Source organism: Arachis hypogaea, chromosome 13 (assembly GCF_003086295.3).
Source record: "Arachis hypogaea cultivar Tifrunner chromosome 13, arahy.Tifrunner.gnm2.J5K5, whole genome shotgun sequence".
NCBI lineage: Eukaryota > Viridiplantae > Streptophyta > Magnoliopsida > Fabales > Fabaceae > Arachis > Arachis hypogaea.
Window position 1 is genome coordinate 13688606 of NC_092048.1, and position 26932 is coordinate 13715537.

Below are 26932 nucleotides of genomic sequence, written 5' to 3' on the forward strand. Positions count from 1 at the left end.
TAACAATATAGAAAACAATTTAAATCATCAACATTTTGAATTGGAAAGAACAAAAATTTCTTCCTAAAAAAGCTATACAATCTATAATAACAGTAATATCCAATCTATAATTGCTTTCAATTCAGCATAATTAAACACAAATCGAATAAAAAACCCCAATTACTGCTTTCCTCTAATATAGGGTTTGAAAAAGAAATAGATACATATTCAAACATGGTAAAAACAGGGATAGGGGACTCATGGTGGGAGGGTGGCGGCGCAGCGGCGGGTAGCGCAGCAAGGAGGAAAGTCGACGACGACGATGGGCACGGACGTTGCTTGGAACATGCATGGAGGCGCCGGCAAAGACGACGCCTGGAATTGGGTGGAGGTGGCGGGTTGGTTGACGCGGCAACAACGTTGGTAGTGGAAGTCTCGGCAATGGTGGCCGTTCCACATTGGCGGTGACTTCACCAGCAGATGGTGGTGGCATAGCAGGGATGCCGAGTGAGGGAGGAAGAGGAAGGATTGTGTGGTGAATTTTTAAATTTTACTAAATGTGAACTTGAAAGGTGAGGTTAGGGTAACTAGTGGGTAAATATTTGGGGGTGTTTCTTCAGTTGTTTGGGCTTTTTGTTAAGAAACCCATTTGAATTGGCTGGTAGTTGGCAGATATTGAGTTGGTTCCCTAGTGGAATTGTTAGATTTATGGTCATATGATCCTATCAATATCCACCATTGAATGCTAAAGCATACTGTTCACATGGGATCCGATTCAACCAGTTAGTGTAAGCGTTATCCCGTTCACGTAAATGCTAATAACATATCTCGTATTTGTGAACTGTTCTCGAATATCCTGCGATAAAAAAAAAAACAAGTATAAACGCCAAGTTTAAATGACATTCATAACAATGGTAACTATAACAATAACAAACTTTAATATATTCAAAATTATCTATGTTGTCGCAAGTTATTCAGATAAAAAGTGTCACGCATCATAAGTCTTTCCCTCCATAATTACAAATGCAACAGGCACGATATTGTTGTTACCATCTTATGAAACTGTAACTACTAAACAACCCTTATATTTTTAATACAAGTGAGTCTCATCTACTTGGACAATTAGTTTGTAATGTTTAAATGCTCTAATACAAGAGTAATAACTCCAAAGACTTGATATAATACCCAATCCAGTTACCAAATCATCTCCCTGGTACGTAGGTATGATTTCAAAATGAACTGCAGCTAATGGCTCCTTGTGACACATATGGGCAAAGTTTTGTATGAAGCTTCCCAACTTTTGAAAAATTTTCACTGACTTTTTTGCTTTGCTAACACTGCTTTGCGATAACTTACGGTGTAATTAAACTTCAACTGTACTTCCGTAATAACTGATTTCACCTTTATAGAGGGGTCAGCCTCTACCAGCGGCTTTATTATTTTTGCAATTGTACTGGAATCCAGCTTTGAATGGTTCTGAGAAATGGTGACTCTAGTACAAGTGGGACTTCCATTGTACCTCCTTATCTTCCAACAATACTTTCTATGAATCATGCTAACCCTTATCAGTCAATCACAGTTTGTATTGTATTGTGTACATTTGGCATAAAATGCCATCAATTTTTACTCATACACTCAATAGTCTACACATCTGCAGATGGTATAAGCTTTGGTCGCCCTAATGACAGTCTCTCTGGAGCTGAATTCTATTCTCACTGCAAATTCACCATCTGTCACTATAGAAAATTCTGTTACAACAACACCACAAAATAAATATTTAATAAATAAGTAAAATTAAAATCAAAATCTATCTAAAATTATAAATTATAAATAAATACTTATGAATTTATATTTTTAAAATTAATTAAAATTATATATTATAAATAAATTTTAATAAACTATACATTAAATTTATACATTATAAATAAATATTTATAAATTTATATTTCTAAAATCAATTAAAATTATACATTTCTAAAATCATAAATATTTATTCTTTATGAAGTAATTATCTAAAATTTAACCAAAAAATTAGGCAAACCTAGTAAGATAATTATGTTAAATTTAATCAAATTGTAAACAAATGCTAATTAATTATATTCTATATGTCACATAAGTAATTAATCGATGAATAATATAAAAAAAAAAAACAAAATTCTAATCTATCATACATACAAATATTTAAATTACATACATGCATTCATATATTTAAAAAGTTCTGGTGCATACATGGCCTCTAAATCCAACTCACGCATAAAAGATGGCTCTTTAAATGGATGTTGATTTGCTAATGTATTTGCTACCTCCACGACATCTGCATCTATAGTGTCATCAGCTTGATTTTTGTCTTTATTTGGATCAACAACGTCATAGTTGCTTTCAAACTCCTTCTCACTATCACTGTTGTAATCTTCTCATTCAATATGTCGACTGACTTCAGATTGTTCGAACTTAATATACAGCTTGATAAACAACATTTGAAAACAAATTTTAATATACATGACATTCTCTTTAATATTTAAAAATTTATCTTCTCACAGATCACACAACCAAAATATAAATAAAATATACTTTTAACATAACTCTTTTTAGATATTTGTAACAAAAGCAGCCACCACATCACTATATATCACATCCTTCCATATCGTAACATAACACACATGCAATCTTTATATCCAAAAGATGAGCTGATATATGCTGTTCTACTTATTATCCATTTTTGTTGGAGCTACTGTGTTATATTAACACACAGATGTTATGCTACTAACATTAATTAGGTTATCTAAAAGGCTGCAAAATTAATTGACACTATTTCCTTTATTATTTTTTCCGTTCCGTTGTACGTCTGTACCTCTGACACATTTGTCTCCCATTGAGTGACCAACAAAGTATTGAACCTAATTTTTGTAGATTAAACCACAGTTAATTAATGTTGCTGACCCTATCGGGTCTTTAATAAGAGAGGAGTGAAGTTTAATTATATGTTGCCTATCTGTGATTTTGATGTTATTTTTTTTTCTATTGTCAACATTCATTTCTTTATAAACAACATGCAACAAAGAAAATTTTAGGCATGAAACTTTGAGTGACTTCGACGTAATCTGACCTGTAGTGTTTTGAATGGGCGGATTTTTTAATTATTTAATTAGATTTTGGAGTGGATATAGTACGGGCAGTGATTGCCTTGTTTAGTTGTTTCATAATCATCCAGTATACCCGTTATAAGCAAATGAATATTTGAAATAAATTATTGAATTTTCATAGATTTAATTTGATAAATTTAAATTTTTTTAAGATTATTTATAAATTATAATGTAATAATTTTAATTAAATTAAAATTTATATGATTTTTTAATTATTTTATATTTTATTTTTATAGACTATAAATTATATTTTAGATAGAAGAGAAATTTTTTATTTAAATAAATAAAATAAAAACATTAATTATCAAAATAAATAAATTTAAAAATATTTATCAATTTGCGTTTCCCAATCATATCTCGTTTACACTGCAAACGAGATGGAATTGCATGTATCTCGTTTACAGTGTAAACGAGATATGACACGTCAGTTGCGTCGTGGCTATCTCGTTTACAGTGTAAACAAGATAGACCTTATCTCGTTTACACTGTAAACGAGATAAGACCGAACGACGCTTATAAGTATAAGTTGTTTACAGCATGTTTCTGGACCTCACTTTGACCTAGTCAAACTCTTTCTCCCCTCTTTTAACCGTTTCCTACCATATTTGAGTCCGATACGGTGATGGCACACCAGGCGGGGCACGATGGGGACATCAACAGACTAAATGAGACCTCCTATTACGCCGGGGCAGCCAACTTTGAGGTTAGTCGCGTTATGTTTGGTTAATCTAAGTATGTGGACATTGTTAGGGTAGTCTCGTAGTGACCAGCACTGAGTAAAATGCTTTAGGGGTTGGACTGTATGATGAATTGAGAACAATATTTGCTTGTGTAGGATTTGTTTGACTTAATTAGGGTTTGCTTACCGACATAAGTAATTTAGAGACAACTGTAGAGTAGACACATGGTAGTATGTTCGTAAGTAGTAGTAGTACTTAGTTCTTAAGTAGAGTAGAAAAATGTATTATTATCTCTTTATAGGTTAATTTTTTTTTTTTTGCATTCTGCAGAGGTCTCGCCTTCTATTGCCCCGTCGAGTCAGCCATACCCTTCCTCCATCAGATGCCATCGTCCCGTATCTGGGTGAGACTGGATTTGGCGACACGGTGCCGCTCAAGGACTTCAATTTTGACAATTCCCTGATTTCGACACTCGTGGAGCGACGGCGTCTGGAGACGCACACGTTTCATCTCCCGTGGGGTAAGGTGACTATCATCCTGCAGGACGTGGCGTACCACCTGGGTCTACGTGCACACGGGAACCCCGTTGGGGGGTGCCTGCGTGACTTTGGTAGGTGGTACAACACGGAGACGTGGGCCATGGTAGAGCAGCTCCTTGGTGCCAGGCCTCCGGTGGCGGCACAGCAGGCGGCACAGAGGAAGGAGTCGTTCACGCTGAAGCTGGTTTGGTTGCGTGATCGTGTTCACCAGATGCCCCCGACCGACGATCCTGAGACTCTCCGACAGTATGCCCGATGCTACATTATGTTACTGATCGGAAGGTATCTGTTGACAGACAAGTCGAACAACCTAGTGCATGTACGGTGGCTACCGCTTCTACGGGACTTCGCGGAGTGCAGGGCATTATCATGGGGCTCTGCTGTGCTGGCTTGGACTTACCAGTCACTCTGTTTGGTGGCACAGCGTGGCGTCACGGACATTGCCAGTTGCACTCCGCTGCTGATGAGTTGGATTTACTAGAGATTTTCTCCGTGGTGTCCACCAGATAGAGGAGTCTACCAGTATCCGCTAGCTACGAGGTAACCAAATATTAATTTTTCATTTCGCTTTAAACATTGTTGTCAATTCGCATGATTTGTTACTTAATGAATTGTATATATCTTTGTTACTTTCAGGTTGGTTGGATTGTAGCAGTAGAGTAGGGATTAGCACCAGGCCAGGGTGCTGTATTATAGGGTTTCGATCGACCGGTTACGATTTGATGAGGTTAGTCATGAAAATAAATATTTTGTTATTTCCTTCTACTTGCTGTGTTATAATACTTGTAATTTTGTTAAACGTTTTTTTATTCAGTTTGCATGGAGGGTGTACGATGACCCTGCGCTTCAGGCCCTGTGCCCGCACTGGTTCCGTGAGGAGGAGGAGTAGGGTACATGGTTGTCGGCCGTTCTGATAATCTGCTTCAACATGGTTGTCGATCGTATACCTACTTAGTATATCGTATAGAAGTAACGAAAGGCACACATAATCTTAAGCTATTACCAGTATCCGAGGTTCTGACAAAGGGCGACATGGAGGCTCCATTGACACCCATTATCAGCTTGACGGCACTGCACATGGTACTTTAACCGGTCCGATTCGATCACTCGGTACTCCGCACTCCTCCGAATACTGTAGTTCTTGACACCCTGAAGCACTGCCTCTCGGCTTCTAAACTTGTGGCCGACCCGAAACTCTACACCGCCGTCTAGGTTGTAATCCTCTTCACCCGTGTCAAGAAACAGAGTCCTCTCATGCATAGCGTCCAAATCCAGACTGTGATAGTAAGACGGAACTGCCGAAAGCACCGGTATTGAAAGAGGTGGAGGCAGGACGTGACGGGCCGCAGTCGGAACGAGTGTCTCCGGAACACACTCATTCTCATCCCCACTATCGGACAAGTCGCTATCACCACTGTCCGCCACGTAATCCTCGTCCGACTCCTCCTCGCACTCCTCTGCCTCATCCACAGGAACGGCGACATGAATGGGCGGTGGTGCGAGGGGTTGGTCGTCCTGCACATAGGTCGAGTGTACGGAAGGACCACCGCCACTGTGTCCCACCTCTGTAGACAGCTCCATCACTTGCTCCACCATGATCCTCCCATGGATGTCGAACATCACTCGCACATGCTCGTCGCCTTGAAGTCAGAATAGTCAAAACCGGAAGACTCCGTTACTCATGGGGCCAGCAACCTATACGTCACCCTTCCGATCTCCCTCGCTTCTGTACCACCCAGCCTACTCAATATCAAACTCTTCAAATCCGATAACGTATTCACACGTTGAGTGCGAAACAATATCGGATCCTTGCACTCAAATGTCACCCCGTTATCACCGTTTCTCATACGGCAATTGGGATACACAAGCACAACTATGTACGGACTACTACTGGCTATTAATGCCTTCTATTTGTGAGAAATATGATACGAAAAGTTTGTGAAGAATACCAAGGATTACACATCCTTTTATAGCCAGTGGGACAAAACTTCATGTATCTCGTTTATACTGTAAACAAGATGATCAACGCATGTATCTCGTTTACAGTGTAATACATTGTAAACGAGATAGCCACGACGCAGCTGGCATGTCATATCTCAAAGAAATACATGCAATTCCATCTCATTTGTAGTGTAAACGAGATATGACTGAAAACGTAAATTAATAAATATTTTTAAATTTATTTAATTCGATCGGTAATTAATGTTTTTATTTTATTTGTTTAAATAAAAAATCCGATAGAAGAGATGTCATAAAAACAATAAAATATATCATATTCAGATTGAAAGTGAGATAAACGAGACCAATATAAATTTGATATTCAAAAATGAGTTCGTAAAGTACCTGCAGATATGAGTTTAGAGTAATAAATAAAATACATGCACACAATTAAGCAGATAATGAGAATTAGGATTTAGTTAATGTTTAGGATTTAAATTTCAAAACTATTGAAATCCTTTCTTTTGTCGTATATGCTTCATGAACAGAATGGCCATTTTTCTTGTTGGTAATATAAACTATGGTTTTTCTATAATAAGTTGTACATTCATTCTCATCATTTTTTTTTTACCGTAAATCATAGTTAACTACAGCTAAAACAATTGTGGTTAACTGAAACAATTTTATATCTTTGTTAATTTGATTTTATGTACTTAAAGTTAGATTGTTCCTGCAGAGAAATGCATCAGATGAAATAGATTCTGTGGCTAAACCTAAAAAGAAATCCTTGAAACCACACGTTGCCTGTGATAAGTGCTGATCAATATGCTACTCGCAGCGCAATGCTAAGCTCAATTGTTGTTTCATGGTCTGCTCTATTCCTATCCCTAGAAAATTTCTTATTACTTGAAACTAGCAAAAATACAAGTTAATGTAACAAATAATTTGGGTGTTGCAGCTTAACCTTAGCTAGTTATAACTTGTGTCCTAATTCCTAACTTTTTAGGTGAGTATTAGACTCTTCTATATATCTACCTTGCTCGTTGGCGTGATACCGGAAAGAAAATTAAGGACCGTAAAAGCTTCAGTGACAGATCCAGAAGTCGGTGGAGGAATAATAATACAGAAGGAAATTAAAAAAGCATGTGCATATGTTAGTTAATGAACCCATAAAAATTTAGATTCTTTTGGATTTCAGAATAATTTTACAGTGTTTCTTCACCAAGAAACGAGAGAAATTCTTGAGCAGAAGCGGCAAGCCTATCATATCTTATAATTAAGTGTAGCCTATCATTGCATAGAATAAGATCTAAGTCATTGAAATGCCACATGAATTCAACACACTTGTATTAATATACTTTGTTCAGGGGTCTATAAGTATATAACCATGATATATATAATAGCAATTTTTATTCTTTAAAAAATAACATTTTGAGTTAAACTCGATCTATTTAAATCTAATATATTATATCCAATATATAAAGAGAACGTAACTGAGTTTATACTTTTGGATGTTCCACAATAAATATTTCGAATAATGTTCTTTTGATGGGTTTAGGGCTTTTTTTTTTTCAATATTAGGTTTTAGGGTAATTTAGATAGATAAATTGAATGAGAATTATTAAAATTACATAAATATTTTAAACTAAAATTGGTTACATACATATTTTATTTGACTTTTTTGTGTAAATCGAATTAAACTCATTTGATTTACACTTTTTCAATGTCAATCGAATCAATTAGACTCGATTTATCATATATGTATTTTACAGTAGTAAATCGAATCAACTTTATTTAATTTATTACTATAAAACACATATATAGTAAATCTTGATTTGATTTATTACTAATATAGATTATCAACGTTTCTTACTTTTAAGTTAATAGCATTAACCTTAAAACATATTAATAAGAAAATATCCTTATTTAGATACAAATAAAATATAAAAAAAATCAAAACAAATAAGAATATAAATTCAAATTTTGTGTTTTAGTTCAAATTCTATAAAATTTACATTTTTACAAATTTATAAATTCAAAATGGATAATAACTAAAAGTTTGTTAAAAATCATCCGTTGATTCATTAATATCTAAAGAATCACTGCCAAGACTTTTGATGTTAAAAAGTTATTATAAAATATGAAAAAGTCTAGGGGTTAGCATTTTTGTTGAAATTTGGCCAACACTTAACTATCAAAGGAAAAATGATTAATCCTATACCATTAGATCTCATCTCACACCATTGAAAATATTAATGATGGCTAATTGATGGCTAAATGGCCCCTAACACTCCTCGTAAAATATAGCTCTTAAAGGTGGCATATGAGTTAAAACTTAAATTTTTTCAAGGTCAGAAATAACAGATAATTTTTTTTTTTTTTTTACCAAAGATAGGAGATTCGAACCCGCATCGAACCCGCAACTTCTTAATTGAGTATGGAGAGACTATGTCATTTGAACTATAACTCATTGGCAAAATTTGGAAAAATATGTAACTCGAACCCGCGACCTCTTAATTGAGTATGTGGAGTCTAGGCCATTTGAGCTATAACTCATTGGCAACAGATAGTTATACAATATAAAATAACCAATTATATTTATATAATATATAATTTGTAAGATAATTAAAATATTATACTAATTAAATTATTATTTTATAAATATTTATACAATATGTAATAATACCGTGAGAGTTTTAATTAGTTGTTTGATTATATAAAATTTTAGGTGTTCAATTATATGTAATTTTTGGATGTTCAATAATAATATAGAGTTTTTTATATTTTATTAAATGGTGTTTTGGATATCCATTAATATCCTTTTTTTATTTTATGATTAAGGTTTTTTAGTTTTGAATGTTTCAACATGGGTATCTTTCCATAAATTTTTGGTAGAGTTTTGGATTTTTTTTTTATATTAGATTTAGAATGTTCATTTAGATAATTTGACATTTTTAAATGCACCTTGGATTTAGGATTTCTATTGTTGAATGTTTAACTTGATTTTATTTGTTTTTTATTTGTTTAACAATGGCCGCCAAAGGGTGGTCGCCAAGAAGGAATGAGGTTGTAGTCCTCGTGGTAATAACTAATAAGAGTGGTATATTGGTATTGAGAAGAAGAAAAAAAAGTGAGGCGAGAAGAGATAATAAATGTAAAGATAAAATAAAAATTTTCTATATAAAATATGAACACTAACACAAATACAACACAACAAAACACATACAGAGATGTTAATTTTAAATTTTTGTTAAATATAGAAACACAACACATATATAAAATATAAAGAGTTTTGTAGATAAATTATAATAATATCTTTATATTGTATTAATACTAAAGTACAAAGTAATTTTTTGTTGGTTTTAATTTTTTTAATTATATAATGTATTTTAGATAATTTTTTATTAATAATTAATACTACATATTATTTTTAAATATATTTTAAAAATATATATTAAAAAAAGTTAAATACACCAATATAGTATCATATTAAGTGTTTTCAAATATTTTTTAGAAATATTCTTTATAGTTATTAACTTACATTTGAACACGAAAAATATATGTCAACAAATATTATGTATAGAATATATAAAATACGTGAACATAATTGAACAAAATATATATACTTTATAAAAACAAAAGTGTTAGAGACCAATAAATTTTATAATTTGTAACTATCAATTAATTATTATTAATATTTTTAATAGTGTAAAATTATATATAATAATATTAAATTATTTATTTTTTCAATTAAATACTGATCAAATTTTAATAAAAGTGCTCGTCTCTTCAATTTTTTCATATGAAAAAAAATTGATCATGGTGATTACTAAAAACTAGTTTCTTAGGTTGAACTCTTTAATTAAAATACCATGTGCTTATCTTCTATCGCCTTGAATTGATAGCTGAAAGCTAGGGCATGTGCTTTTGGGTTGGGTGTGATAAGCTATTGCGTATTGACTATTGAATGACCATTGAGCTCTACGGTCCCGTACTATGGAACAATGGAACATGGTCATACCTACTACCTAGAATCCAGTTCCAATTAAAAAATGGTGGATCCAATTTTCATAAGTAAATATTTTATTTTTTATTTAGTATTTTTAATAAAAAAATGACTCGCTTTAGAATGGTAAAAAACCTACTAAAATAGAGATCTTTCAAATATTCTGTTAAATTATATTGTGTTAGATTTATTATTTTATGTTTTTTTTGTCAAAATTTTAAAATTATTTTAATTAATACCCACTTGAATATCTATTATCTACATAAATATGCCTTCCTATAAAAATTAATAAATGGAGATGGAATGAAGATATTTTTTTCTGATAGGATGGGTGACCGGAGAGAGATAGAAGTAAAGTTAGCCCATATTTGTGAAGGGGTCAAGTTTTATGGTAAGAAAAAATAATAGTCATTAATTAGTAGATAAAGAAAAGAAAACTTCTAAACCAAAAAAAAAAAAAAAAAAAGAAAACTTAAATAAAAGTCTCACTCAAATAAAGGTTATCCCATAGAAAAGCCTTTAGATATTTTCCCGTGACTAACTTCTAAGTCCTTTATTTTCAATAGAACTTGATAAAAACAAAGACAAAAAATCCAAATATTTATCAATAATTGTATAACTTGGCGGAAAAAAACGTGACACAAAAAAAAAAGGAGAGACAAATTTGATAATATTTAGAAAGTGATTAATAAAATTCTCATATTAAAAAAAGAATTTAAAAAAAATAAATTCTCATAATATCAACAACAAATTTGATGATATTTAAAAAAAAAAAAACAAAGATTAATAAAAAAAATATTAAAAAAAAAAGAAAACCAGAAAAGGGGTAAACTTTTTTTTTTGGTATTATCAGAAAAGGGAGATTATGAGAATGAGGTGGCCCATTTATTCCCATTTATCAGAAAAGGGAGATTATGTTTTTTTTGGTATTATCAGTAACCACATCCGTTGGATACACTAAATAAAATCACACCCGTTAAATTCAATTCCCTCCCAATATCACAGATTCAATTCAGTTTCACACCTTACCGTTAAGTTCCATTTCTGCATATTCAAATTTCGTAGACCATCAATCCTTCACTCTTTTCTCTCTTCTGCCATGAAATCGCAGCCGAAGAAGCGACCACTACAGAGCAGCAACAATGCAAACATCCCAACCGCCACCGCAGGCAATGGCAACGGCGACGGCAAAACCATTGAAGAAATGTATCAGAAGAAGACGCAGCTGGAGCACATTCTTCTCCGCCCTGACACCTACGTCGGATCCATAGAGAAGCACACACAGTCCCTATGGGTTTACAGCGAGAACAATGAGATGGTACACCGATCCATCACCTACGTCCCTGGCCTCTACAAGATCTTCGACGAGATCCTCGTTAACGCTGCAGATAACAAGCAGAGAGATCCGTCCATGAACTCCGTTAAGGTCACAATTGACGCCGAGGAGAATCTCATAACGGTTTTTAATAACGGAGACGGAGTTCCCGTTGAGATCCATCAAGAGGAGAAGGTATATGTGCCGGAGCTTATCTTTGGACACTTGCTGACGAGTAGTAACTACGACGATAACGTGAAGAAGACCACCGGCGGAAGGAACGGTTACGGCGCCAAGTTGACGAACATCTTCTCGACGCAATTCATAATCGAGACTGCTGATGGAAAGCGACAGAAGAAGTACAAGCAGGTAAGTTTCAGCGCTATGTTTCTTTGATAGTTTATTTTGTTTTGATTTTCGGTTTTTGAATATGAGGAGTCGGTTTAAGTTGGATATTAGGGATTCAGAATTGACATAACTTCAAGCTTATTCAATTTTGCCAACTACCTGTGGTTCTGGTTATTGAATGTTCATTGTTCTGTATGAATTAGTGTGTTAGAGTCTCTTGATCCTCGTTTATGCTAAATTACACAGTGAATTTTGCTATTGAACGTGGAGAATTGTTTTAATTTGGAACTTTAGCGATCCTGTCCATCAATTTACTTTGATTTTTGGATATTGAATATGCAAAATGGTTTAGACTTAAATTTGGTTACTTAGCGATTCTGTTCATCAAATTACAGTTAATTTTGTTTATTTAATGCGCAAAATGAATTTAATACTTTAATTTCAACACTTACGAAGTTTGTTTATCAATTCAGTGTTAGTTTTGGTTATTGAATGGTTTATGTTCTGTGTATGAGCTTTTTTGGAGTGACTTTGAAAGCGTGCTTGGCTTAAATGGTTTTCTTGAAGGTGTTCTCGGACAATATGGGGAAGAAATCAGAGCCAGCAATAACGAAGTGCAAAGTAGGTGAGAATTGGACTAAGGTTTCATTTAAACCTGATTTGGATAAGTTCAAGATGAGCTATTTGGAAGAGGATGTTGTTGCTTTGATGAAGAAGAGGGTGGTTGACTTGGCTGGGTGCCTTGGGAAAACCGTCAAGGTTGAACTCAATGGCCAATTGATTCGTATAAAGTCCTTTCGTGAATATGCTGATCTCTATCTGAAGTCCGCTGAGAAAAACCGACCAGTTCCCCTTCCAAGGTTCCTCTCTTGAAATTTAGCTTGTACACTGTTGTTTATTTTTTACATTATTATATCATGCTTATGTGAGTTTGCTATATGTCAACAGGATTCACGCAAAAGTGGGTGATAGGTGGGAGATTTGTGTAAGTCTAAGCGATGGACAGTTTCAACAGGTAACTAAAGATCTCATGGAGTGAAGTGATGACTCATGTAGGCATGTCCATTGTCATTATTATTAATTTTAGTCTTATGTTGTGAATTTGTTGTTTCCAGGTCAGCTTTGTGAATTCAATTGCCACAATCAAGGGTGGTACTCACGTTGATTATGTTACTAATCAGATCACAAGCTATGTGATGAATAAAGTGAATAAGAAAAAAAAGGATGCCAATGTTAAGGCGCACAATGTCAAGAATCATTTATGGGTTTTTGTCAATGCTCTGATTGACAATCCTGCCTTCGATTCCCAAACTAAAGAAACTCTTACAACTCGTCAAAATAGTTTTGGTTCAAAATGTGATATCCCAGAATCAATGCTGAAAGAAGGTTTATCATCCTAGTAGCCCATGTGTTATCTCCATTTTTGTAATATACTCAGGTTGTAGGAATTACTGTTTTACACTTGATTTCACGAATTTATGCAGTTACAAATTCTGGGATAATGGATATCCTCCTATCATGGGCTGATTTTAAACAAAGCAAAGATTTGAAGAAATCTGATGGAACAAAGACTCAAAGAGTTCGTGGGATCGTAAAGCTAGAGGATGCTAATGATGCAGGAGGAAAGAACTCAGATAAGTGCACCTTGATATTGACAGAGGGTGATTCTGCTAAGGCCCTTGCGGTACTTTTTCATAGTTTCTAAATCATTTATGGTCAAACTTTGTTGGTGTCAATTCCAGAAACATGATATACTTGATTATATGTGAAGATGGCTGGGCTCTCTATAGTTGGCCGAGATCATTATGGCGTGTTTCCTTTGAGAGGCAAATTACTCAATGTGCGGGAAGCCAGCAGCAAACAGATCCTTGAAAATGAAGAAATTCAAAATATCAAGAGAATTCTTGGACTGCAGCAAAACAAGGAGTATACGAACGTCAAGTCTTTAAGATACGGTCATTTGATGATAATGGCTGATCAGGTCATCTACTTGTGATCTCATACTTTATGTGCTTTTTTTTCTGTTTCGGTAACCTTTCGTACTAGGCATATGTATTGTATATGCTGTGGCTACGGACCGTCAGATTGGCTAAACTTGATTCATTTTTCAGGATTTTGATGGTTCGCACATCAAAGGGTTACTAATAAACTTCATTCATTCATTTTGGCCGTCACTACTAAAAGTTCCTACATTCATGGTTGAATTTACTACTCCTATAATAAGGGTTAGTATGGCTGATCCTTTTATATGAGTAGCCATTTAGTACTATTTATTATTTTAATGATCCTTTATCTTCAAATATTTTCTCTTGCTTTTTCATCAGGCTACTCACTCAAACGGGACAAAATTATCATTTTATTCGATGCCTGATTATGAGTCCTGGAGAGAAAGTTTGGGAAACAGTGCAAGTGGTTGGAAGATAAAATATTACAAGGTTTGTTGCTGTAACTTGTAAGCATTAAGAACTTCTTTCTCTTGTAGGATACAATTTCCAAATGCTCAAATCTTTTGTGTTATATGCATTGATTTTTGCATTTGTTCTCCATAGGGTCTGGGTACAAGCACTCCTCAAGAAGGTAGAGAGTACTTTCGAGATCTTGAAAAACACAGGAAGGACTTTGTTTGGGAAGATGACTATGATGGGGATGCAATTGAGCTGGCATTTAGTAAGAAGAAGGCTGAAGATAGAAAGACATGGATTCGTAACTTTGAGGTTTGAAGTGTTACACTTTTGTTTATGTAGTGGTTGTGCATGCTATAAAGAGACTATTGTTCTGGAGTGTATTAGCTGATGAAAATATGCAAACTTTGTTGTTGCAGCCTGGCACTTGCCGTGATCATAGGGCAAAGCATATAAGTTACAGAGACTTTGTTGACAAAGAGCTAATACTCTTCTCCAGGGCAGATCTCCAAAGGTCCATTCCCTCGATGATTGATGGCCTCAAGCCCAGTCAACGGAAGATTCTTTTTTGCTCATTTAAAAAGAAGTTGACGAAAGAAATAAAAGTAGCCCAGTTCATTGGTTATGTGTCTGAGCAGTCAGCATACCACCATGGAGAGCAAAGTCTTGCTAGCACCATCATCGGAATGGCACAGGATTTTGTTGGCAGCAACAACATTAACCTTCTTAAACCAAATGGTCAATTTGGTACACGTAACTTGGTAAGGTTAACCTGTTTATGACTTTTAATACATTGTTCATGTTGTAATCTTCTGCGTTTCTGTATTGCTTCAAATTTTATATGTTGATGTTTGGCTGTTGCAGGGTGGTAAAGATCATGCAAGTGCTAGGTACATCTACACAGAACTAAATCCTATTACTCGGCGCCTCTTCCCTGAAGATGATGATAACCTTGTTGACTACTTGAACGAGGATGGGAAGTCAATTGAACCGAATTGGTATTCTGTTCCCTCCGTATTTTATTAATGAACTGTTATTTTCTTTACTTGATTTTTAAGGAATTTAATGTGAGGAACTTTTAAAAAATTTCCCCTTGCAGGTATATACCTGTTATACCATTGGTTCTCGTAAATGGAAGTGAGGGTATTGGGGTTGGCTGGAGTTCTTACATTCCTAATTATAATCCAAGAGACATTATTGCCAATGTCAGGCGCATGATGAATGGTGAGACGATGATTCCAATGGATCCATGGTATAGAGGATACAAAGGAACAATTGAGAAAAGTGCCAAGGAAGGTGGGTACATAGTCAATGGCATGGTGGAGGAAATAAATGAGCAGACTTTCAGGATCACAGAGCTGCCTATCCGTAAGTGGACTCAGGATTATAAACAGTTCCTTGAATCTCTAACTGATGGGTCACCTACCGTAAAGGATCCTCTCATTGAGGTAAACCGACATAAGCATTTTGTCATACTATACGCAGTAAGTATCGAGCCTTCTTTAAATGTAAAGTTTCCGTTTTGCAGGATTTCAGGCAGAATGGTGATGATGCTACCATTGACATAGAAGTCCGAATGAAGCTGGAAAAAGTACCAATGGTCATGCAAGAGGGGTTGCTGAAGAAATTTAAATTGTCCAGTTCTATTAGCACAAGCAACATGCATCTTTTTGATGCAGAAGGGAAGATTAAGAAATATGACAACCCAGAACAAAGTATAGCCTTCAGAGTTCGCAGTTGTCTTGATTATCTTATTTCCATTGTGGTTTTTTATTGCTAATTATGTCCATTTAATTTTTGCAGTTCTTGAAGAATTCTTTCCTCTTAGGCTGGAGTATTATGTGAGAAGGAAGGTGAGTTATGGACATGGGAACAGGTATTTTATTCTGACACCAACCATTTAATTGAGCAAGAACTGAAATTCTATTTGTCACGATGCAGAAATATAAACTGGATAATCTTGAACGGGTTCTGTTGATACTGGATAACAAAGTGAGGTTTATATTAGGGGTTGTTAATGGAGAGATTATTGTGAGCAATAGGAGAAAAGCTGATTTATTGATAGAGCTGAAGCAGAAGGGTTTCACTCCCATGCCAAGGAAAGGTAAATCTGCAGAACCACAAGTTGCTGGGGACAATGATGACAATCCCGAAGAGCAGGAAACTGAGTCTTTCAATGTTGAAGGAGCAAGAGTTGGCGACTATGAATATTTATTATCCATGCCAATTGGATCTTTAACACTCGAAAGTGTTCAGAAGCTACTAGCAGAAAAAGATGAAAAGGAGAAGGAGTATGAGATTTTGAAGGCAACACCACCAAAGTCCATGTGGATGGAGGATCTGGATCAGCTCGAGAAGAAACTGGATGTAAGACACTAAAGACAGTTCCTTAATATCATTACTTAATTGATATTTATCCTTCATATTTGATTACATTAATCTTACTATTATCTTTTGTTGCTTCCATCAAGGAACTGGAGACCAAAGAAGCAGAGGAAGAACGAAAGAGATCGAGTCAAGCAAACAAAAAGACATCTACTCGTGCTGTTACCACAAAAGCATCTAAGAAACCACGGCAGAAGAATATTAAGAAGGCCAACGTTATTGAGGAGGAAACCGAAGACATATCGAATTCCTCAATGGAAAGAGGTAGGCCTGCGTTGTTAGAAGTGACTTTCAATATACAATGCATAATTATTATGTTGAGTTCTGAATTTCGATCTTCACTTTAAATTCTCCCTTCTGCAATTTATCAGAGAATGCTCCTGAGGTCGCTAAACCGAAAGGCAGGGTTGGTTCCAAAAAAGAGCCTATAAAAGTGGTATGCCAAGTTCAACGTTTTTCTGACTGTATTCTGTATATGTATTGAACTATTGATTGATAATTGATATCGAGCACTTATTGTCTTTACATGCTTATTATCAGGTTGATGAAGAAATTCAGTCTCTTCAAGAACGCCTTGCTGCATATAACTTTGCAGCATCTGCAGGTAAAGTAAACCATAATGTAACGGTGCAATTAAAATGATTCTATATCTGAGAATTCCACGAGGTACTCATCCTCGTAAGAAATCATTGTTTTGCTTAAACAGCCATGCAATTTGAGCAATCAGCTGATGATAATGTTGCGAAGAAAGAGTACAACAAAAGGGTTGGCGCCAAAAAGAAGGCATCGTCTAGCTTAGTGTTGGACATTTCCGGTAGTGACAATGATGAGAATGATGATGGAGACTTCGAAAGACAACAGCCGGGGGCTCCGGAAGCAGTGAAAAAGAAGGGTGGGAGAAAACCTGCTGCCCAGAATGCGAAGAAGCCTTTTGCAGCCATCCGGAAGAGAGGTGCAAGCAAAAAGGAATCTGAGTTACTTGGACAGAAATTCATAACTGATATGTTGAAGCCAGCTGATAGTTCAGGGAATTCTTCGCCGGAGAAGAAGGTGAGGAAGATGAGGGAGTCTCCATTCAACAAGAAGAGTGGTTCTGTGCTAAGTAGGGTTGCGCAAAAAGAAGGAACTGGCAGTGGGGAAATGTCTTTTGGTTCTGCTTCTTCAGCCTCAGCGAGCATTATGGAGGAAGTGATTGAGGTAGCGCCATCTGCAGTAAGAAATAGACCTCAGCGAGCTAATAGGACGCAAGCCAAATACGTGATGAGCGAATCCGAAGGTGACAACGATGATGATGATGATAATGATGATGATGCTAACGCAACCGACGATTCTGACTTCAATGAGGATGATGAATAATCCATCCATCTAAAACTATATATGTGATCTGTAACATGGTTACATATCCTTTTAGGCTTGTAGTTGTAGCCCACTGATCTGTGACTCGCGGATCCGTACCTTGACGTGGCATGGTTAATTCACTTTCCAGAAGTTTATAGTTTGCAAAAGTTAATCAAAACAGTATATAGAGAAACTAAAATTATATATATATATATATATATAATTAGTTTTTGTTTTATAATTAGTATTTTACACCATATATATAATTTTTAAAATAAAAAATTATATTAAAATAAATTTTAAAGTATAATATAAATAAAAATTATATATACTTAATATAAATTTAATTTTGATACACTGTAAATATTAAAATAATTTTATATATATATATATTTATATATATAATACTATATGAGTAAAAATAAATATTTTTTATATAAATAATATTAGATAACTAACTTCTTTTTTTTTTACCAATGAGTTATAGTTCAAATGACATAGTCTCTCCATACTCAATTTTTAAAAAAAAAATTATTTATCTTAAATTTTAAATTATAAATTTAAATACTGTTATCCATCAAAATTAAATTCTTTATATGTATTAAAATTTTTTATTATGTAGATTTTTTTGAGAAAATATTTTAAGAAATCATTTTTTTTCCTTATTTTGTTTACTCGAGAATTTTATACATTGAGAAGACTTCGTATAAGCAATATTCGTATACTGTTATATATATGGCAAATTCTTTAAGTGTAGATCATATCAAAAAAAAAAAAACCCTAGCAGAGAAAGAGTACGTACTCCGTGCTAGCGGGAGAGAGCGTTTGAGGGTGAAACACGGTGAAGAAGATGGTCATGCCATCGAAAGAGATAAGGGGGAGAGTGTGGGAGGGTTTGCATCAGGTGTGAAGGAGGGATCAAGTAAGGGCGACCTTAGTTCCAGGGTGACTTCCAAGATTTCGTTCCGTGACAAGGTTATTGGTTCTACGGTAGCCACAGGGATAAATCGGGCTGAAGCTCTAGATGAGGATTCCATGGCAGTGGTCACTTAAAAACAAGGAGATCCTATGCCTCCAAGAGTTTGCTTCTCCGAAGAGGCTAGGAACATCCTTTCTGAACCATACAAGGAAGCAATTGTGATTAAGGTTCTTGGAAAAAACCTTAGTTACACGGCCATGTTTCACAAATTGAAAGGGGTATGGAGGATCACCGGTGGATATGAAATCTTGGATGTGGGTTTTGGGTACTTCATCGTTAAATTTGATCGCATGGACGATCGAGAGAAGGTTTTACTAGGGGGGCCATGGATGATCTTCGGTCACTATATTGCGGTCAAGCCATGGACACCGAATTTTAAACCTTGTGAGGACACTTTCGGGGAGACTATGGTTTGGATTCGAATATCTGGTTTGAGCATATGGTACTATCAGGATAAAGTCATGATGAGAATCGCATCTGCTGTGGGAAGACCAGTCAAGGTGGATCTGGCTACTAAGTTGGCGGAAAGGGAAAAATTTGCTCGGGCTTGCGTGCAAATTAATCTTGGTTTGCCGGTGGTCCGGAGTGTGATTGTCGATGAGTTTGAATATAAGGTGGAGTATGAATGCTTACACCTTATTTGTGACAAATGCAATTGTTTCGGGCATCCAGCAACTGACTGCAGAATGACCCCAATAGATTCGGAAAGGGTGGATCGAAAGGAAACATCAGTGACCGAGACGGCGGCCCGGGTGGTGCAGCCACAGGAAGCTTCAAAAGAGAAAATTTTTGAATTTGGATGCAATCCCAAAGAGTCAGTGATAGTTGCAGAAATTGGGGAGGAATTAGATGATACGTTGCATGGGAAGGAAGTGGGGTCCCAACATTTGGAAAATGAGGCTGGCTGGACCAAAATCAACAGTAAAAGGAGAGGAAAATTGAGTCAATCAAACAAAGCCCAACAAACATCTAAAGATAAAATGCCGGTGCGCTCAAATCAGAAATTGGACTAGAACCGTGACTTTGGGCTACGTATGAGAGGAGTCGAATCAGGGGTGAAGACCGGGTCGGTTAGTGGATCTAAGGCACGCATGGCATCTTCCAAACAGCAAGGGGTGAAGGGCAAATCTGTCTCCGTTGCAGTGCCGACTTTCACTGCCATTATCAAAAATGGACACAAGAGGTTGCGCCCTTCTTCTTTGCAGAATTCGCCGTCGACTCCGAACTGCCTTGGCGACACCAGCAAGCAACAAATCGGCAAATTGGAAGGGTTGTCAGTGGAGGGACACAGACAGACCGGGCAACAACCGGACAAGGACAAGCAAGGCTCAGGGGGATATGATGGTGGATCTTCATCATCTCGTTAGGGACTTCAGCTGAGGTTGGTCCTTTTTACAATACAAATTGTTTTATGGATTATTTAGATTTAAGCTTTCTATTTTGGAATATTAGAGGTGCCTCTAATAAATTGGCCCGGGTTCATAGTAAGGAGTTAGCGAATAAATTTCATCCTACTTTTTTCATTCTGTTTGAAACTCATATTGCTTTTGAGAGGATGAAATCTTTTTGGAATAATCTAGGTTACCAGGGTGTTGGTATTGTTGAGGCTAATGGTCATAGTGGGGGTATCTGGGTTCTATGTTCTAATTCAAATATTTCTGTGAGAGTATTGGATGTAGTTGATCAATGTATCAGTTTTGAAATCACTATGGGCAATACATCTAGTTACTGCAGTGCGGTGTATGCTAATCTGCATATACATCGGCGTAAAGAACTGTGGGGTAACTTGACAAGGATTGCTAATATGATCCACGGACCTTGGATTGTGTTAGGGGACTTTAATGATGTTTTGTTGCAGAGTGAAGTTAGAGGGGGGCAATTTAGACTTGCCAGAGCAGAACAATTTGCGGAAACATTGGAGGATTGTGGGCTGTTTGATATGGGGGCTATTGGGAGAAGATTCACTTGGTACAGGAAGGTGAAAGGTGGGGTGCAGGTGGCCAAGAAGCTTGATAGAGCAGTCATCAACCAGGACTAGCGACTAATGTTTCCAGAGGCTTATACTGAGGTGCTGGCGCGCCTTCACTCTGATCATTGCCCATTATTCACTAGGTGCAAGATGGCAAAGAGGGCTACCAAGGGCCATCCTCCGTTCAGATTCCAGGCTGCGTGGATGACTCATCCTCTTTTTAGGAATGTTGTTGATACAGCTTGGAATAGAGGAGCTCCGGATGTAGTTAAAGGTTTGTTGGAGGTTCAAAAAGATGCAACTAGCTTCAATAAAAAGGTTTTTGGCAATATTTTTGTTAAGAAAAGGGAGTTGGAGAGGCTTTTGAATGACGTTCAGATTACTCTGGAAAGTCGGGAGGATCAACAGCTTAGGATCAAAGAGCAAGTTTTGCATCAGGAACTGAATGCTGTCCTTCTTCAAGAAGAGTTGTTGTGGTATCAAAAATCTAGAGAACAATGGGTGAGATGTGGAGACAGAAATATAAAATTTTTTCATCTGCAGACAGTTATCAGGAGAAAGAGGAACAAAATTCATGGGTTATTTTTGGAGGATGGGTCTTGGACCACGGAGACTACGACTCTAGAAATGGCGGCAAATTCTTTCTTTCAAAAGCTCTTTTCTACAAGGGAGGATATTGACCTGGACGCCATGGGGCCTTTTCCTTGCCCGTCTCTTAGTACTGAGGCTTGTCAAAAGTTAGTGGAACCGGTGACGTCTGAAGAGGTTAAAAGAGCTGTGATGACCATGAGTTCATTTAAAGCCCCAGGGCCAGATGGATTTCAAGCAATTTTCTACAAAGAGTTTTGGGACTCTCTTAGCAACGATGTGTGTAGACTGGTCAAGCGAGCCTTTGAGGGTGAGCCATTGAATGCGGCTATTTTCGATACTCTCATTGTTCTAATTCCTAAAGTGGAAGTTCCCTCTTCCTTACGGGAGTTTCGGCCTATTAGCTTATGTAATGTAATTTATAAAATTGTCACAAAGGTTCTAGTTAACAAGTTCAGACCTTTCCTGTCGGAGATCATTGGTCCTTTGCAAGGAGGGTTCATTCCAGGAAGAGGAACCACAGAGAATATTATCATTGCTCAAGAGATTATGCACTTCATGAGGAACACCAAGTCTCGAAAAGGGACCATGGCATTCAAGATTGATTTGGAAAAAGCTTATGACAGGGTAGACTGGCATTTTCTGGAAGCTACTTTGGTCCGGTTTGGGTTTCCAAAGGCTACCATTAATCTTATATTGAATTGTGTGACTTCCTCTTCGTTGGCAGTTTTGTGGAATGGGAACAGGCTCCAAAATTTCAATCCGAAGAGAGGGTTGAGGCAAGGAGATCCTATGTCTCCTTATCTATTTGTACTTTGTATGGAAATGCTTGCCTGCTTTATCTCTCATAGAGTTTTCCAAGGTTTGTGGAACCCAGTTGCGGTTTCTAGGAATGGACCACGACTCTCTCATTTGATGTTTGCAGATGATCTTTTGCTTTTCTGTAAGGCATCAAAAGCTCAAGTAATAGAGGTCATGCATTGTTTGGACTTGTTTTCTAGAGCGTCAGGTTTAAAGGTAAATCTTCATAAGTCAAAGGCCCAGTGTTCCAAGAGGGTGTCGGAGAGGAGAAAAGAGGTTCTCTCAGGGGTCTCTAACATCCGGTTCTGCAATGATTTGGGTAAATACCTAGGAATTAGCATCGGTCATGCCAGAGCTTCCAGGAAGACGGCTCAGGAGATTATTGAAAAAATTTCGAGAAAGCTCTCCAGTTGGAAAGGACGCCTACTGAATAAGGCAGGGAGGCTTTGTCTTGTTAAATCGGTTATGGCCTCTATCCCAGTTTATGAAATGCAAATTTCTCTTCTCCCGAAGTATGCATGTAATAAAATTGATTCCTTGATGAGACAATTCTTGTGGAAAGGCCAAGCGACTGGAAAAGGGCTGTCTCTGGTCAGGTGGGAGGTCGCCATAACTCCTAAAAAGGCAGGAGGATTGAGTATTAGGGATACTTCCTGTGCTAACATGGCGCTTCTGGGAAAGTTGGTATGGGATTGTCTAAATAATAGTGAGAAGTTATGGGTGCAGGTTCTGAAGCATAAATATCTCAGGAATCAATCTGGTATGAACGGAAACAGTAGAAATTCTTCATCGGCTACCTGGAAGAACATTGTTAGTGCCTATGAGCATCTCAAGGAAGGGCTTCATTGGAATATTGGAGATGTCCACAAATCAGTTTGGTATGATGAGTGGACTCCTTTTGGTAAGCTTTGCAACCTTGTTCCTTATGTACATATTTCTGAATCAGATTTCATGGTGGCTGACTTGTGGAAAGGGGTGTCTTGGGAGGTTGATAGTCTTACCACGCCTATTCCGCATGAGATTAAGCAGTTTATTTGTGGTCTGAGATATCCTAGTTTGACTGAGTTGGAGCCACAGTGGGAGTGGTGGCCTGCAGCAACAAAAAAGTATAGTGCAAGGGAGGGTTACAGATGGTTATTAAAGAAAACATTAAATTGGAATGCCAACAGTAATTGGAACTGATTGTGGAACACAAACATTCCAGAGAAGTTCAAATTTACTATGTGGCTTAGCTTACATGATGCTCTACCAACTGAGACCTTTCGATTCAAGCGGCATTTAGCTTCTTCAGATATGTGTAAGAGATGTAACAAGGCGCAGGAGACTATGGAGCATTGCCTTAGAGACTGTGAACGATCAAAGGCAATCTGGTATATGTTGGATCCTAGTATCCTGGACTCGACGGCTGGTACTGCTCTTGAAGAGTGGTTTCGGAAGGCCTTGGCTAACAATGAGGCGTCCTTTGGTGCAGGGCTTTGGTGGGTATGGAGACATAGGTGCAATGACATATTCAACACTGACAACCCTTGGACAGACCATAAGGTTGTTGCCTTGGCCAGAATTACCGCCAAGAACTTACAGGTTTACAGGAATCGAAGCAATGCCTTTAGGTCTCTCCGAAATTGTCTGTGTTGGGAACCACCGGTAGGCAATAGTTTTAAAGTTAATTGTGATGCAAGCTTGTATATGGATTCAAATTTAGCGAGATTTGGGTGTATTATTAGAGATTCTAAGGGAGATTGGATCTCGGGTTGCTCTGGAAGCATTCCCCCTTGGTCTATAATCAGATGTGAATTATTTGCTGCTTGGAGGGGGCTGGTTTTAGCTTGGGATTGCGGTTTGAGGGATATTATATGTGAAACAGATTGCCTTGACATTCTGCCCATCATGCATGAGCTTACAAGTGGGTATCTATCTGAAGTAACAGATTTGGTTCACAAGATTCAGGAGCTTTTATCTCGTCCTTGGCTTGTTCACGTTGAATGGGTGTCCCGAGAAGCAAATAGAGCTGCGGATTGGATGGCTAAATATGGTGCCAAGAGTAACTCTAATCATGTTATTTGGTCTGAGCCTAGTGTTGATCTCCAACGAATCATCCACTCGAATTTAGAATAGTTTTTGCTTTGTTTCTTTCCTTATTTAGTCACCAAAAAAAAATATCAAAATATCTACATGTATAGATTTAATTTTGTTGAATCTCTGCATAATATATTGTAAGGAATAAAGATTGACTCGTACCAGTATTGACAGCGTGATTCTTTCACCTCAGAAAGGCACTTCTATTACCTAATACTAATCTTTGCTAATGATCATTATTAAGGAGAATGGTTCTTTTTAATTTTTTTTTAATTATTTAGTAAAATATAATCTCTCATCTTATATATTTTATATATTTTAAGTGAAAAAAAACATATAAAAAATATTGAATAATAAAAAAATATATTTTACTAAAAAATAAAAAAATCCACTCCTAAATTTGAGTAACACAGTGATTTTTTTTTTTTTTTGAGATTTCTCTCATTAATGTCTTTTTTTTTAGTAAATAGACTGACAAATTAGTTTTGGTAAAAACAGTTTTTTAAATGTTTGCCTAATTCATTACCACCACTCTTCCATACCATGAATTATTCAATGGTTATATGCTTTTTTAATTCACAACTTATTTTGTTGTAAAATTTTTTTTTTGAATATGTGCCGGATGATCTAGTTTCATATTCACAGCAATAATAGTACTTATTACTAGTACTTATAATATTAATATTAATCATAAACATTACTACATTGACAATAATAATTTGAATAAAAGTACAAATAAAAAAATTCGTAATAATAATAATAATAATAATAATAATAATAAGAAATATTTATGAGGTCGTGGGTTTAAGTCTTTTTATTTTTGGTAAAAAAAAATTAATAATAATAATAATAATAATAATAATAATAATAATAATAATAATAATAATAAAGCTTAAAAGTTGAATAATATTATTTATATTATTGACATTATGATCTAGTACTTTTTTAACCATAATAATTAACCCTATAAAAATAAATTATAGCAAATTTAATGATTAAAATTTATAAACTAATTTAAAGATTAAAATTTGGTCAATATTAAGTCGTTCGATTAATTATGGTTTAGGAACTTAACTGAGATAAGAAAAAAAAGATATAAAACAGAAAAATGATATGTAAATAGTATAAAAACAAATAACAAGTGGAGCTTTTATTATTCTATTAAGTTGTATTATTATTATTAATGTTAATAATAGTTGTATGACTTTTATTACTAATAATAGTATAATTAATAATATTAGTGTTGTTATCGTGACTAAAAATTTTGGATGAGGTATTATGATAATTAGAAATATATCAACAAATATCAACTATATAAAGAAGAGTTCAAAAGTCTCAGGAAAAGGATGAACAATTAACTGTATCAATGAATTCAATAAATAATAAAAAAATTTTTTATTAATTACTGTAAAAATCTATTCTATTATATAAAAATTGAGTTTTTGTACTTAATGATAAAGTTGACGTGGCATATTTCTGAGAGTATTTTCTGATTTATTTTTTTAACTCATTAAATACAATTTATTATGATAGATTAATTATATCAACTAATTGATTTGATTAGATATTTAAGTATCACACAATTTAATATTATGTATATCAATTAATTGAATATAATTGTTAGAGTATAATTAGGATCAATTACATCAATTAGCATTATTCAACATATCTGAATATTTATTATAAGATATTACGTCTTTATTATTTCGATTCTCTTAGTACCTATAAATACCATTCTATATTGTATCATTCTACACAATTTGAATACACACAAACTTTTTTTTTACTACTCTCTCTTAGCCTTTCTAATAATAATAATACAATTTAATTTAATGAGAAGTTCATATATATATATATATAAACATGATAGAATAAAATTGTAAAAATAATCTTTTTTATCACTTTAGATATTTTATTTTTTTTCTTTACGTGTAATTTTGATTTGCGTTAATTTTATTTATTTAATGATGAAATATACTCATGTTAATTCTATCATATAATAGTTTATTTTTTTCTATGTATTTTAATTGTATAGTTACTATTGATCTTGCTATTTTTGTTTTCTTGAATTGTTCTTTATTTTTTTATGACTTGATAATTTAAATAAAAAACAAAGAAAAGAAAAAAAAACGATGGCCAAAGACAGAGGTAGAAGCCTAAAACAGCAACATCATTACTCAGCATTATTATTATCAATATAAACTTTGTTATTTCTTTTCTAACATTCTTTAATATAAGCTTCATTTCTTTTTCTTTATTATTATTAATACTTTTATTATTTTATTCTCTAATTATAAATTTTCTTATAATACTTCTTTTGATAGAATATTTTTTTGGCCTAATAAATTTTTTTCCTATTTTTCGTCAAAAATAACGTATATTAGGAGAAAAAAAGGAGATACAAATTAAATTTTAAAATTTAAATTTAAATAAAATGTGTAAAGGG

At 35.1% G+C, this 26932-nt stretch overlaps 2 protein-coding genes across 2 annotated transcripts; both read left to right on the forward strand.

The window, feature by feature from the left end:
* The first annotated feature begins 3744 nt into the window (after nucleotides 1-3744).
* LOC112732708 (serine/threonine-protein phosphatase 7 long form homolog) lies at nucleotides 3745-5255 on the forward strand. Its single transcript, XM_025781464.1, has 4 exons — nucleotides 3745-3825; nucleotides 4133-4787; nucleotides 4978-5068; nucleotides 5156-5255. Exons 1-4 carry the CDS (start codon nucleotides 3745-3747, stop codon nucleotides 5253-5255), a joined length of 927 nt encoding a protein of 308 aa, XP_025637249.1.
* A 6039-nt stretch (nucleotides 5256-11294) lies between these two features.
* On the forward strand, nucleotides 11295-18314 carry LOC112737342 (DNA topoisomerase 2). The gene is made up of 19 exons (XM_025787200.3): nucleotides 11295-11969; nucleotides 12516-12808; nucleotides 12897-12963; nucleotides 13064-13334; nucleotides 13433-13632; nucleotides 13720-13929; nucleotides 14060-14173; nucleotides 14273-14383; nucleotides 14498-14662; nucleotides 14770-15111; nucleotides 15215-15348; nucleotides 15450-15798; nucleotides 15879-16065; nucleotides 16154-16203; nucleotides 16292-16717; nucleotides 16822-16999; nucleotides 17107-17171; nucleotides 17276-17339; nucleotides 17442-18314. Exons 1-19 carry the CDS (start codon nucleotides 11385-11387, stop codon nucleotides 18089-18091), a joined length of 4461 nt encoding a protein of 1486 aa, XP_025642985.1. The 5' UTR covers nucleotides 11295-11384; the 3' UTR covers nucleotides 18092-18314.
* The last annotated feature ends 8618 nt before the right edge of the window (nucleotides 18315-26932 follow it).

Bases quoted from the DNA above. Each gene is read 5' to 3' on its own strand.
- LOC112737342 (XM_025787200.3), top strand. From the start codon at position 11,385: ATGAAATCGCAGCCGAAGAAGCGACCACTACAGAGCAGCAACAATGCA. The intron at 14,663-14,769 runs GTTTGAAGTGTT...TTGTTGTTGCAG, and splicing joins CATGGATTCGTAACTTTGAG to CCTGGCACTTGCCGTGATCA. The intron at 17,172-17,275 runs GTATGCCAAGTT...GCTTATTATCAG, and splicing joins AAAAAGAGCCTATAAAAGTG to GTTGATGAAGAAATTCAGTC.
- LOC112732708 (XM_025781464.1), top strand. From the start codon at position 3,745: ATGGCACACCAGGCGGGGCACGATGGGGACATCAACAGACTAAATGAG. The intron at 3,826-4,132 runs GTTAGTCGCGTT...TGCATTCTGCAG, and splicing joins CCGGGGCAGCCAACTTTGAG to AGGTCTCGCCTTCTATTGCC. The intron at 4,788-4,977 runs GTTGCACTCCGC...TGTTACTTTCAG, and splicing joins TGGCGTCACGGACATTGCCA to GTTGGTTGGATTGTAGCAGT.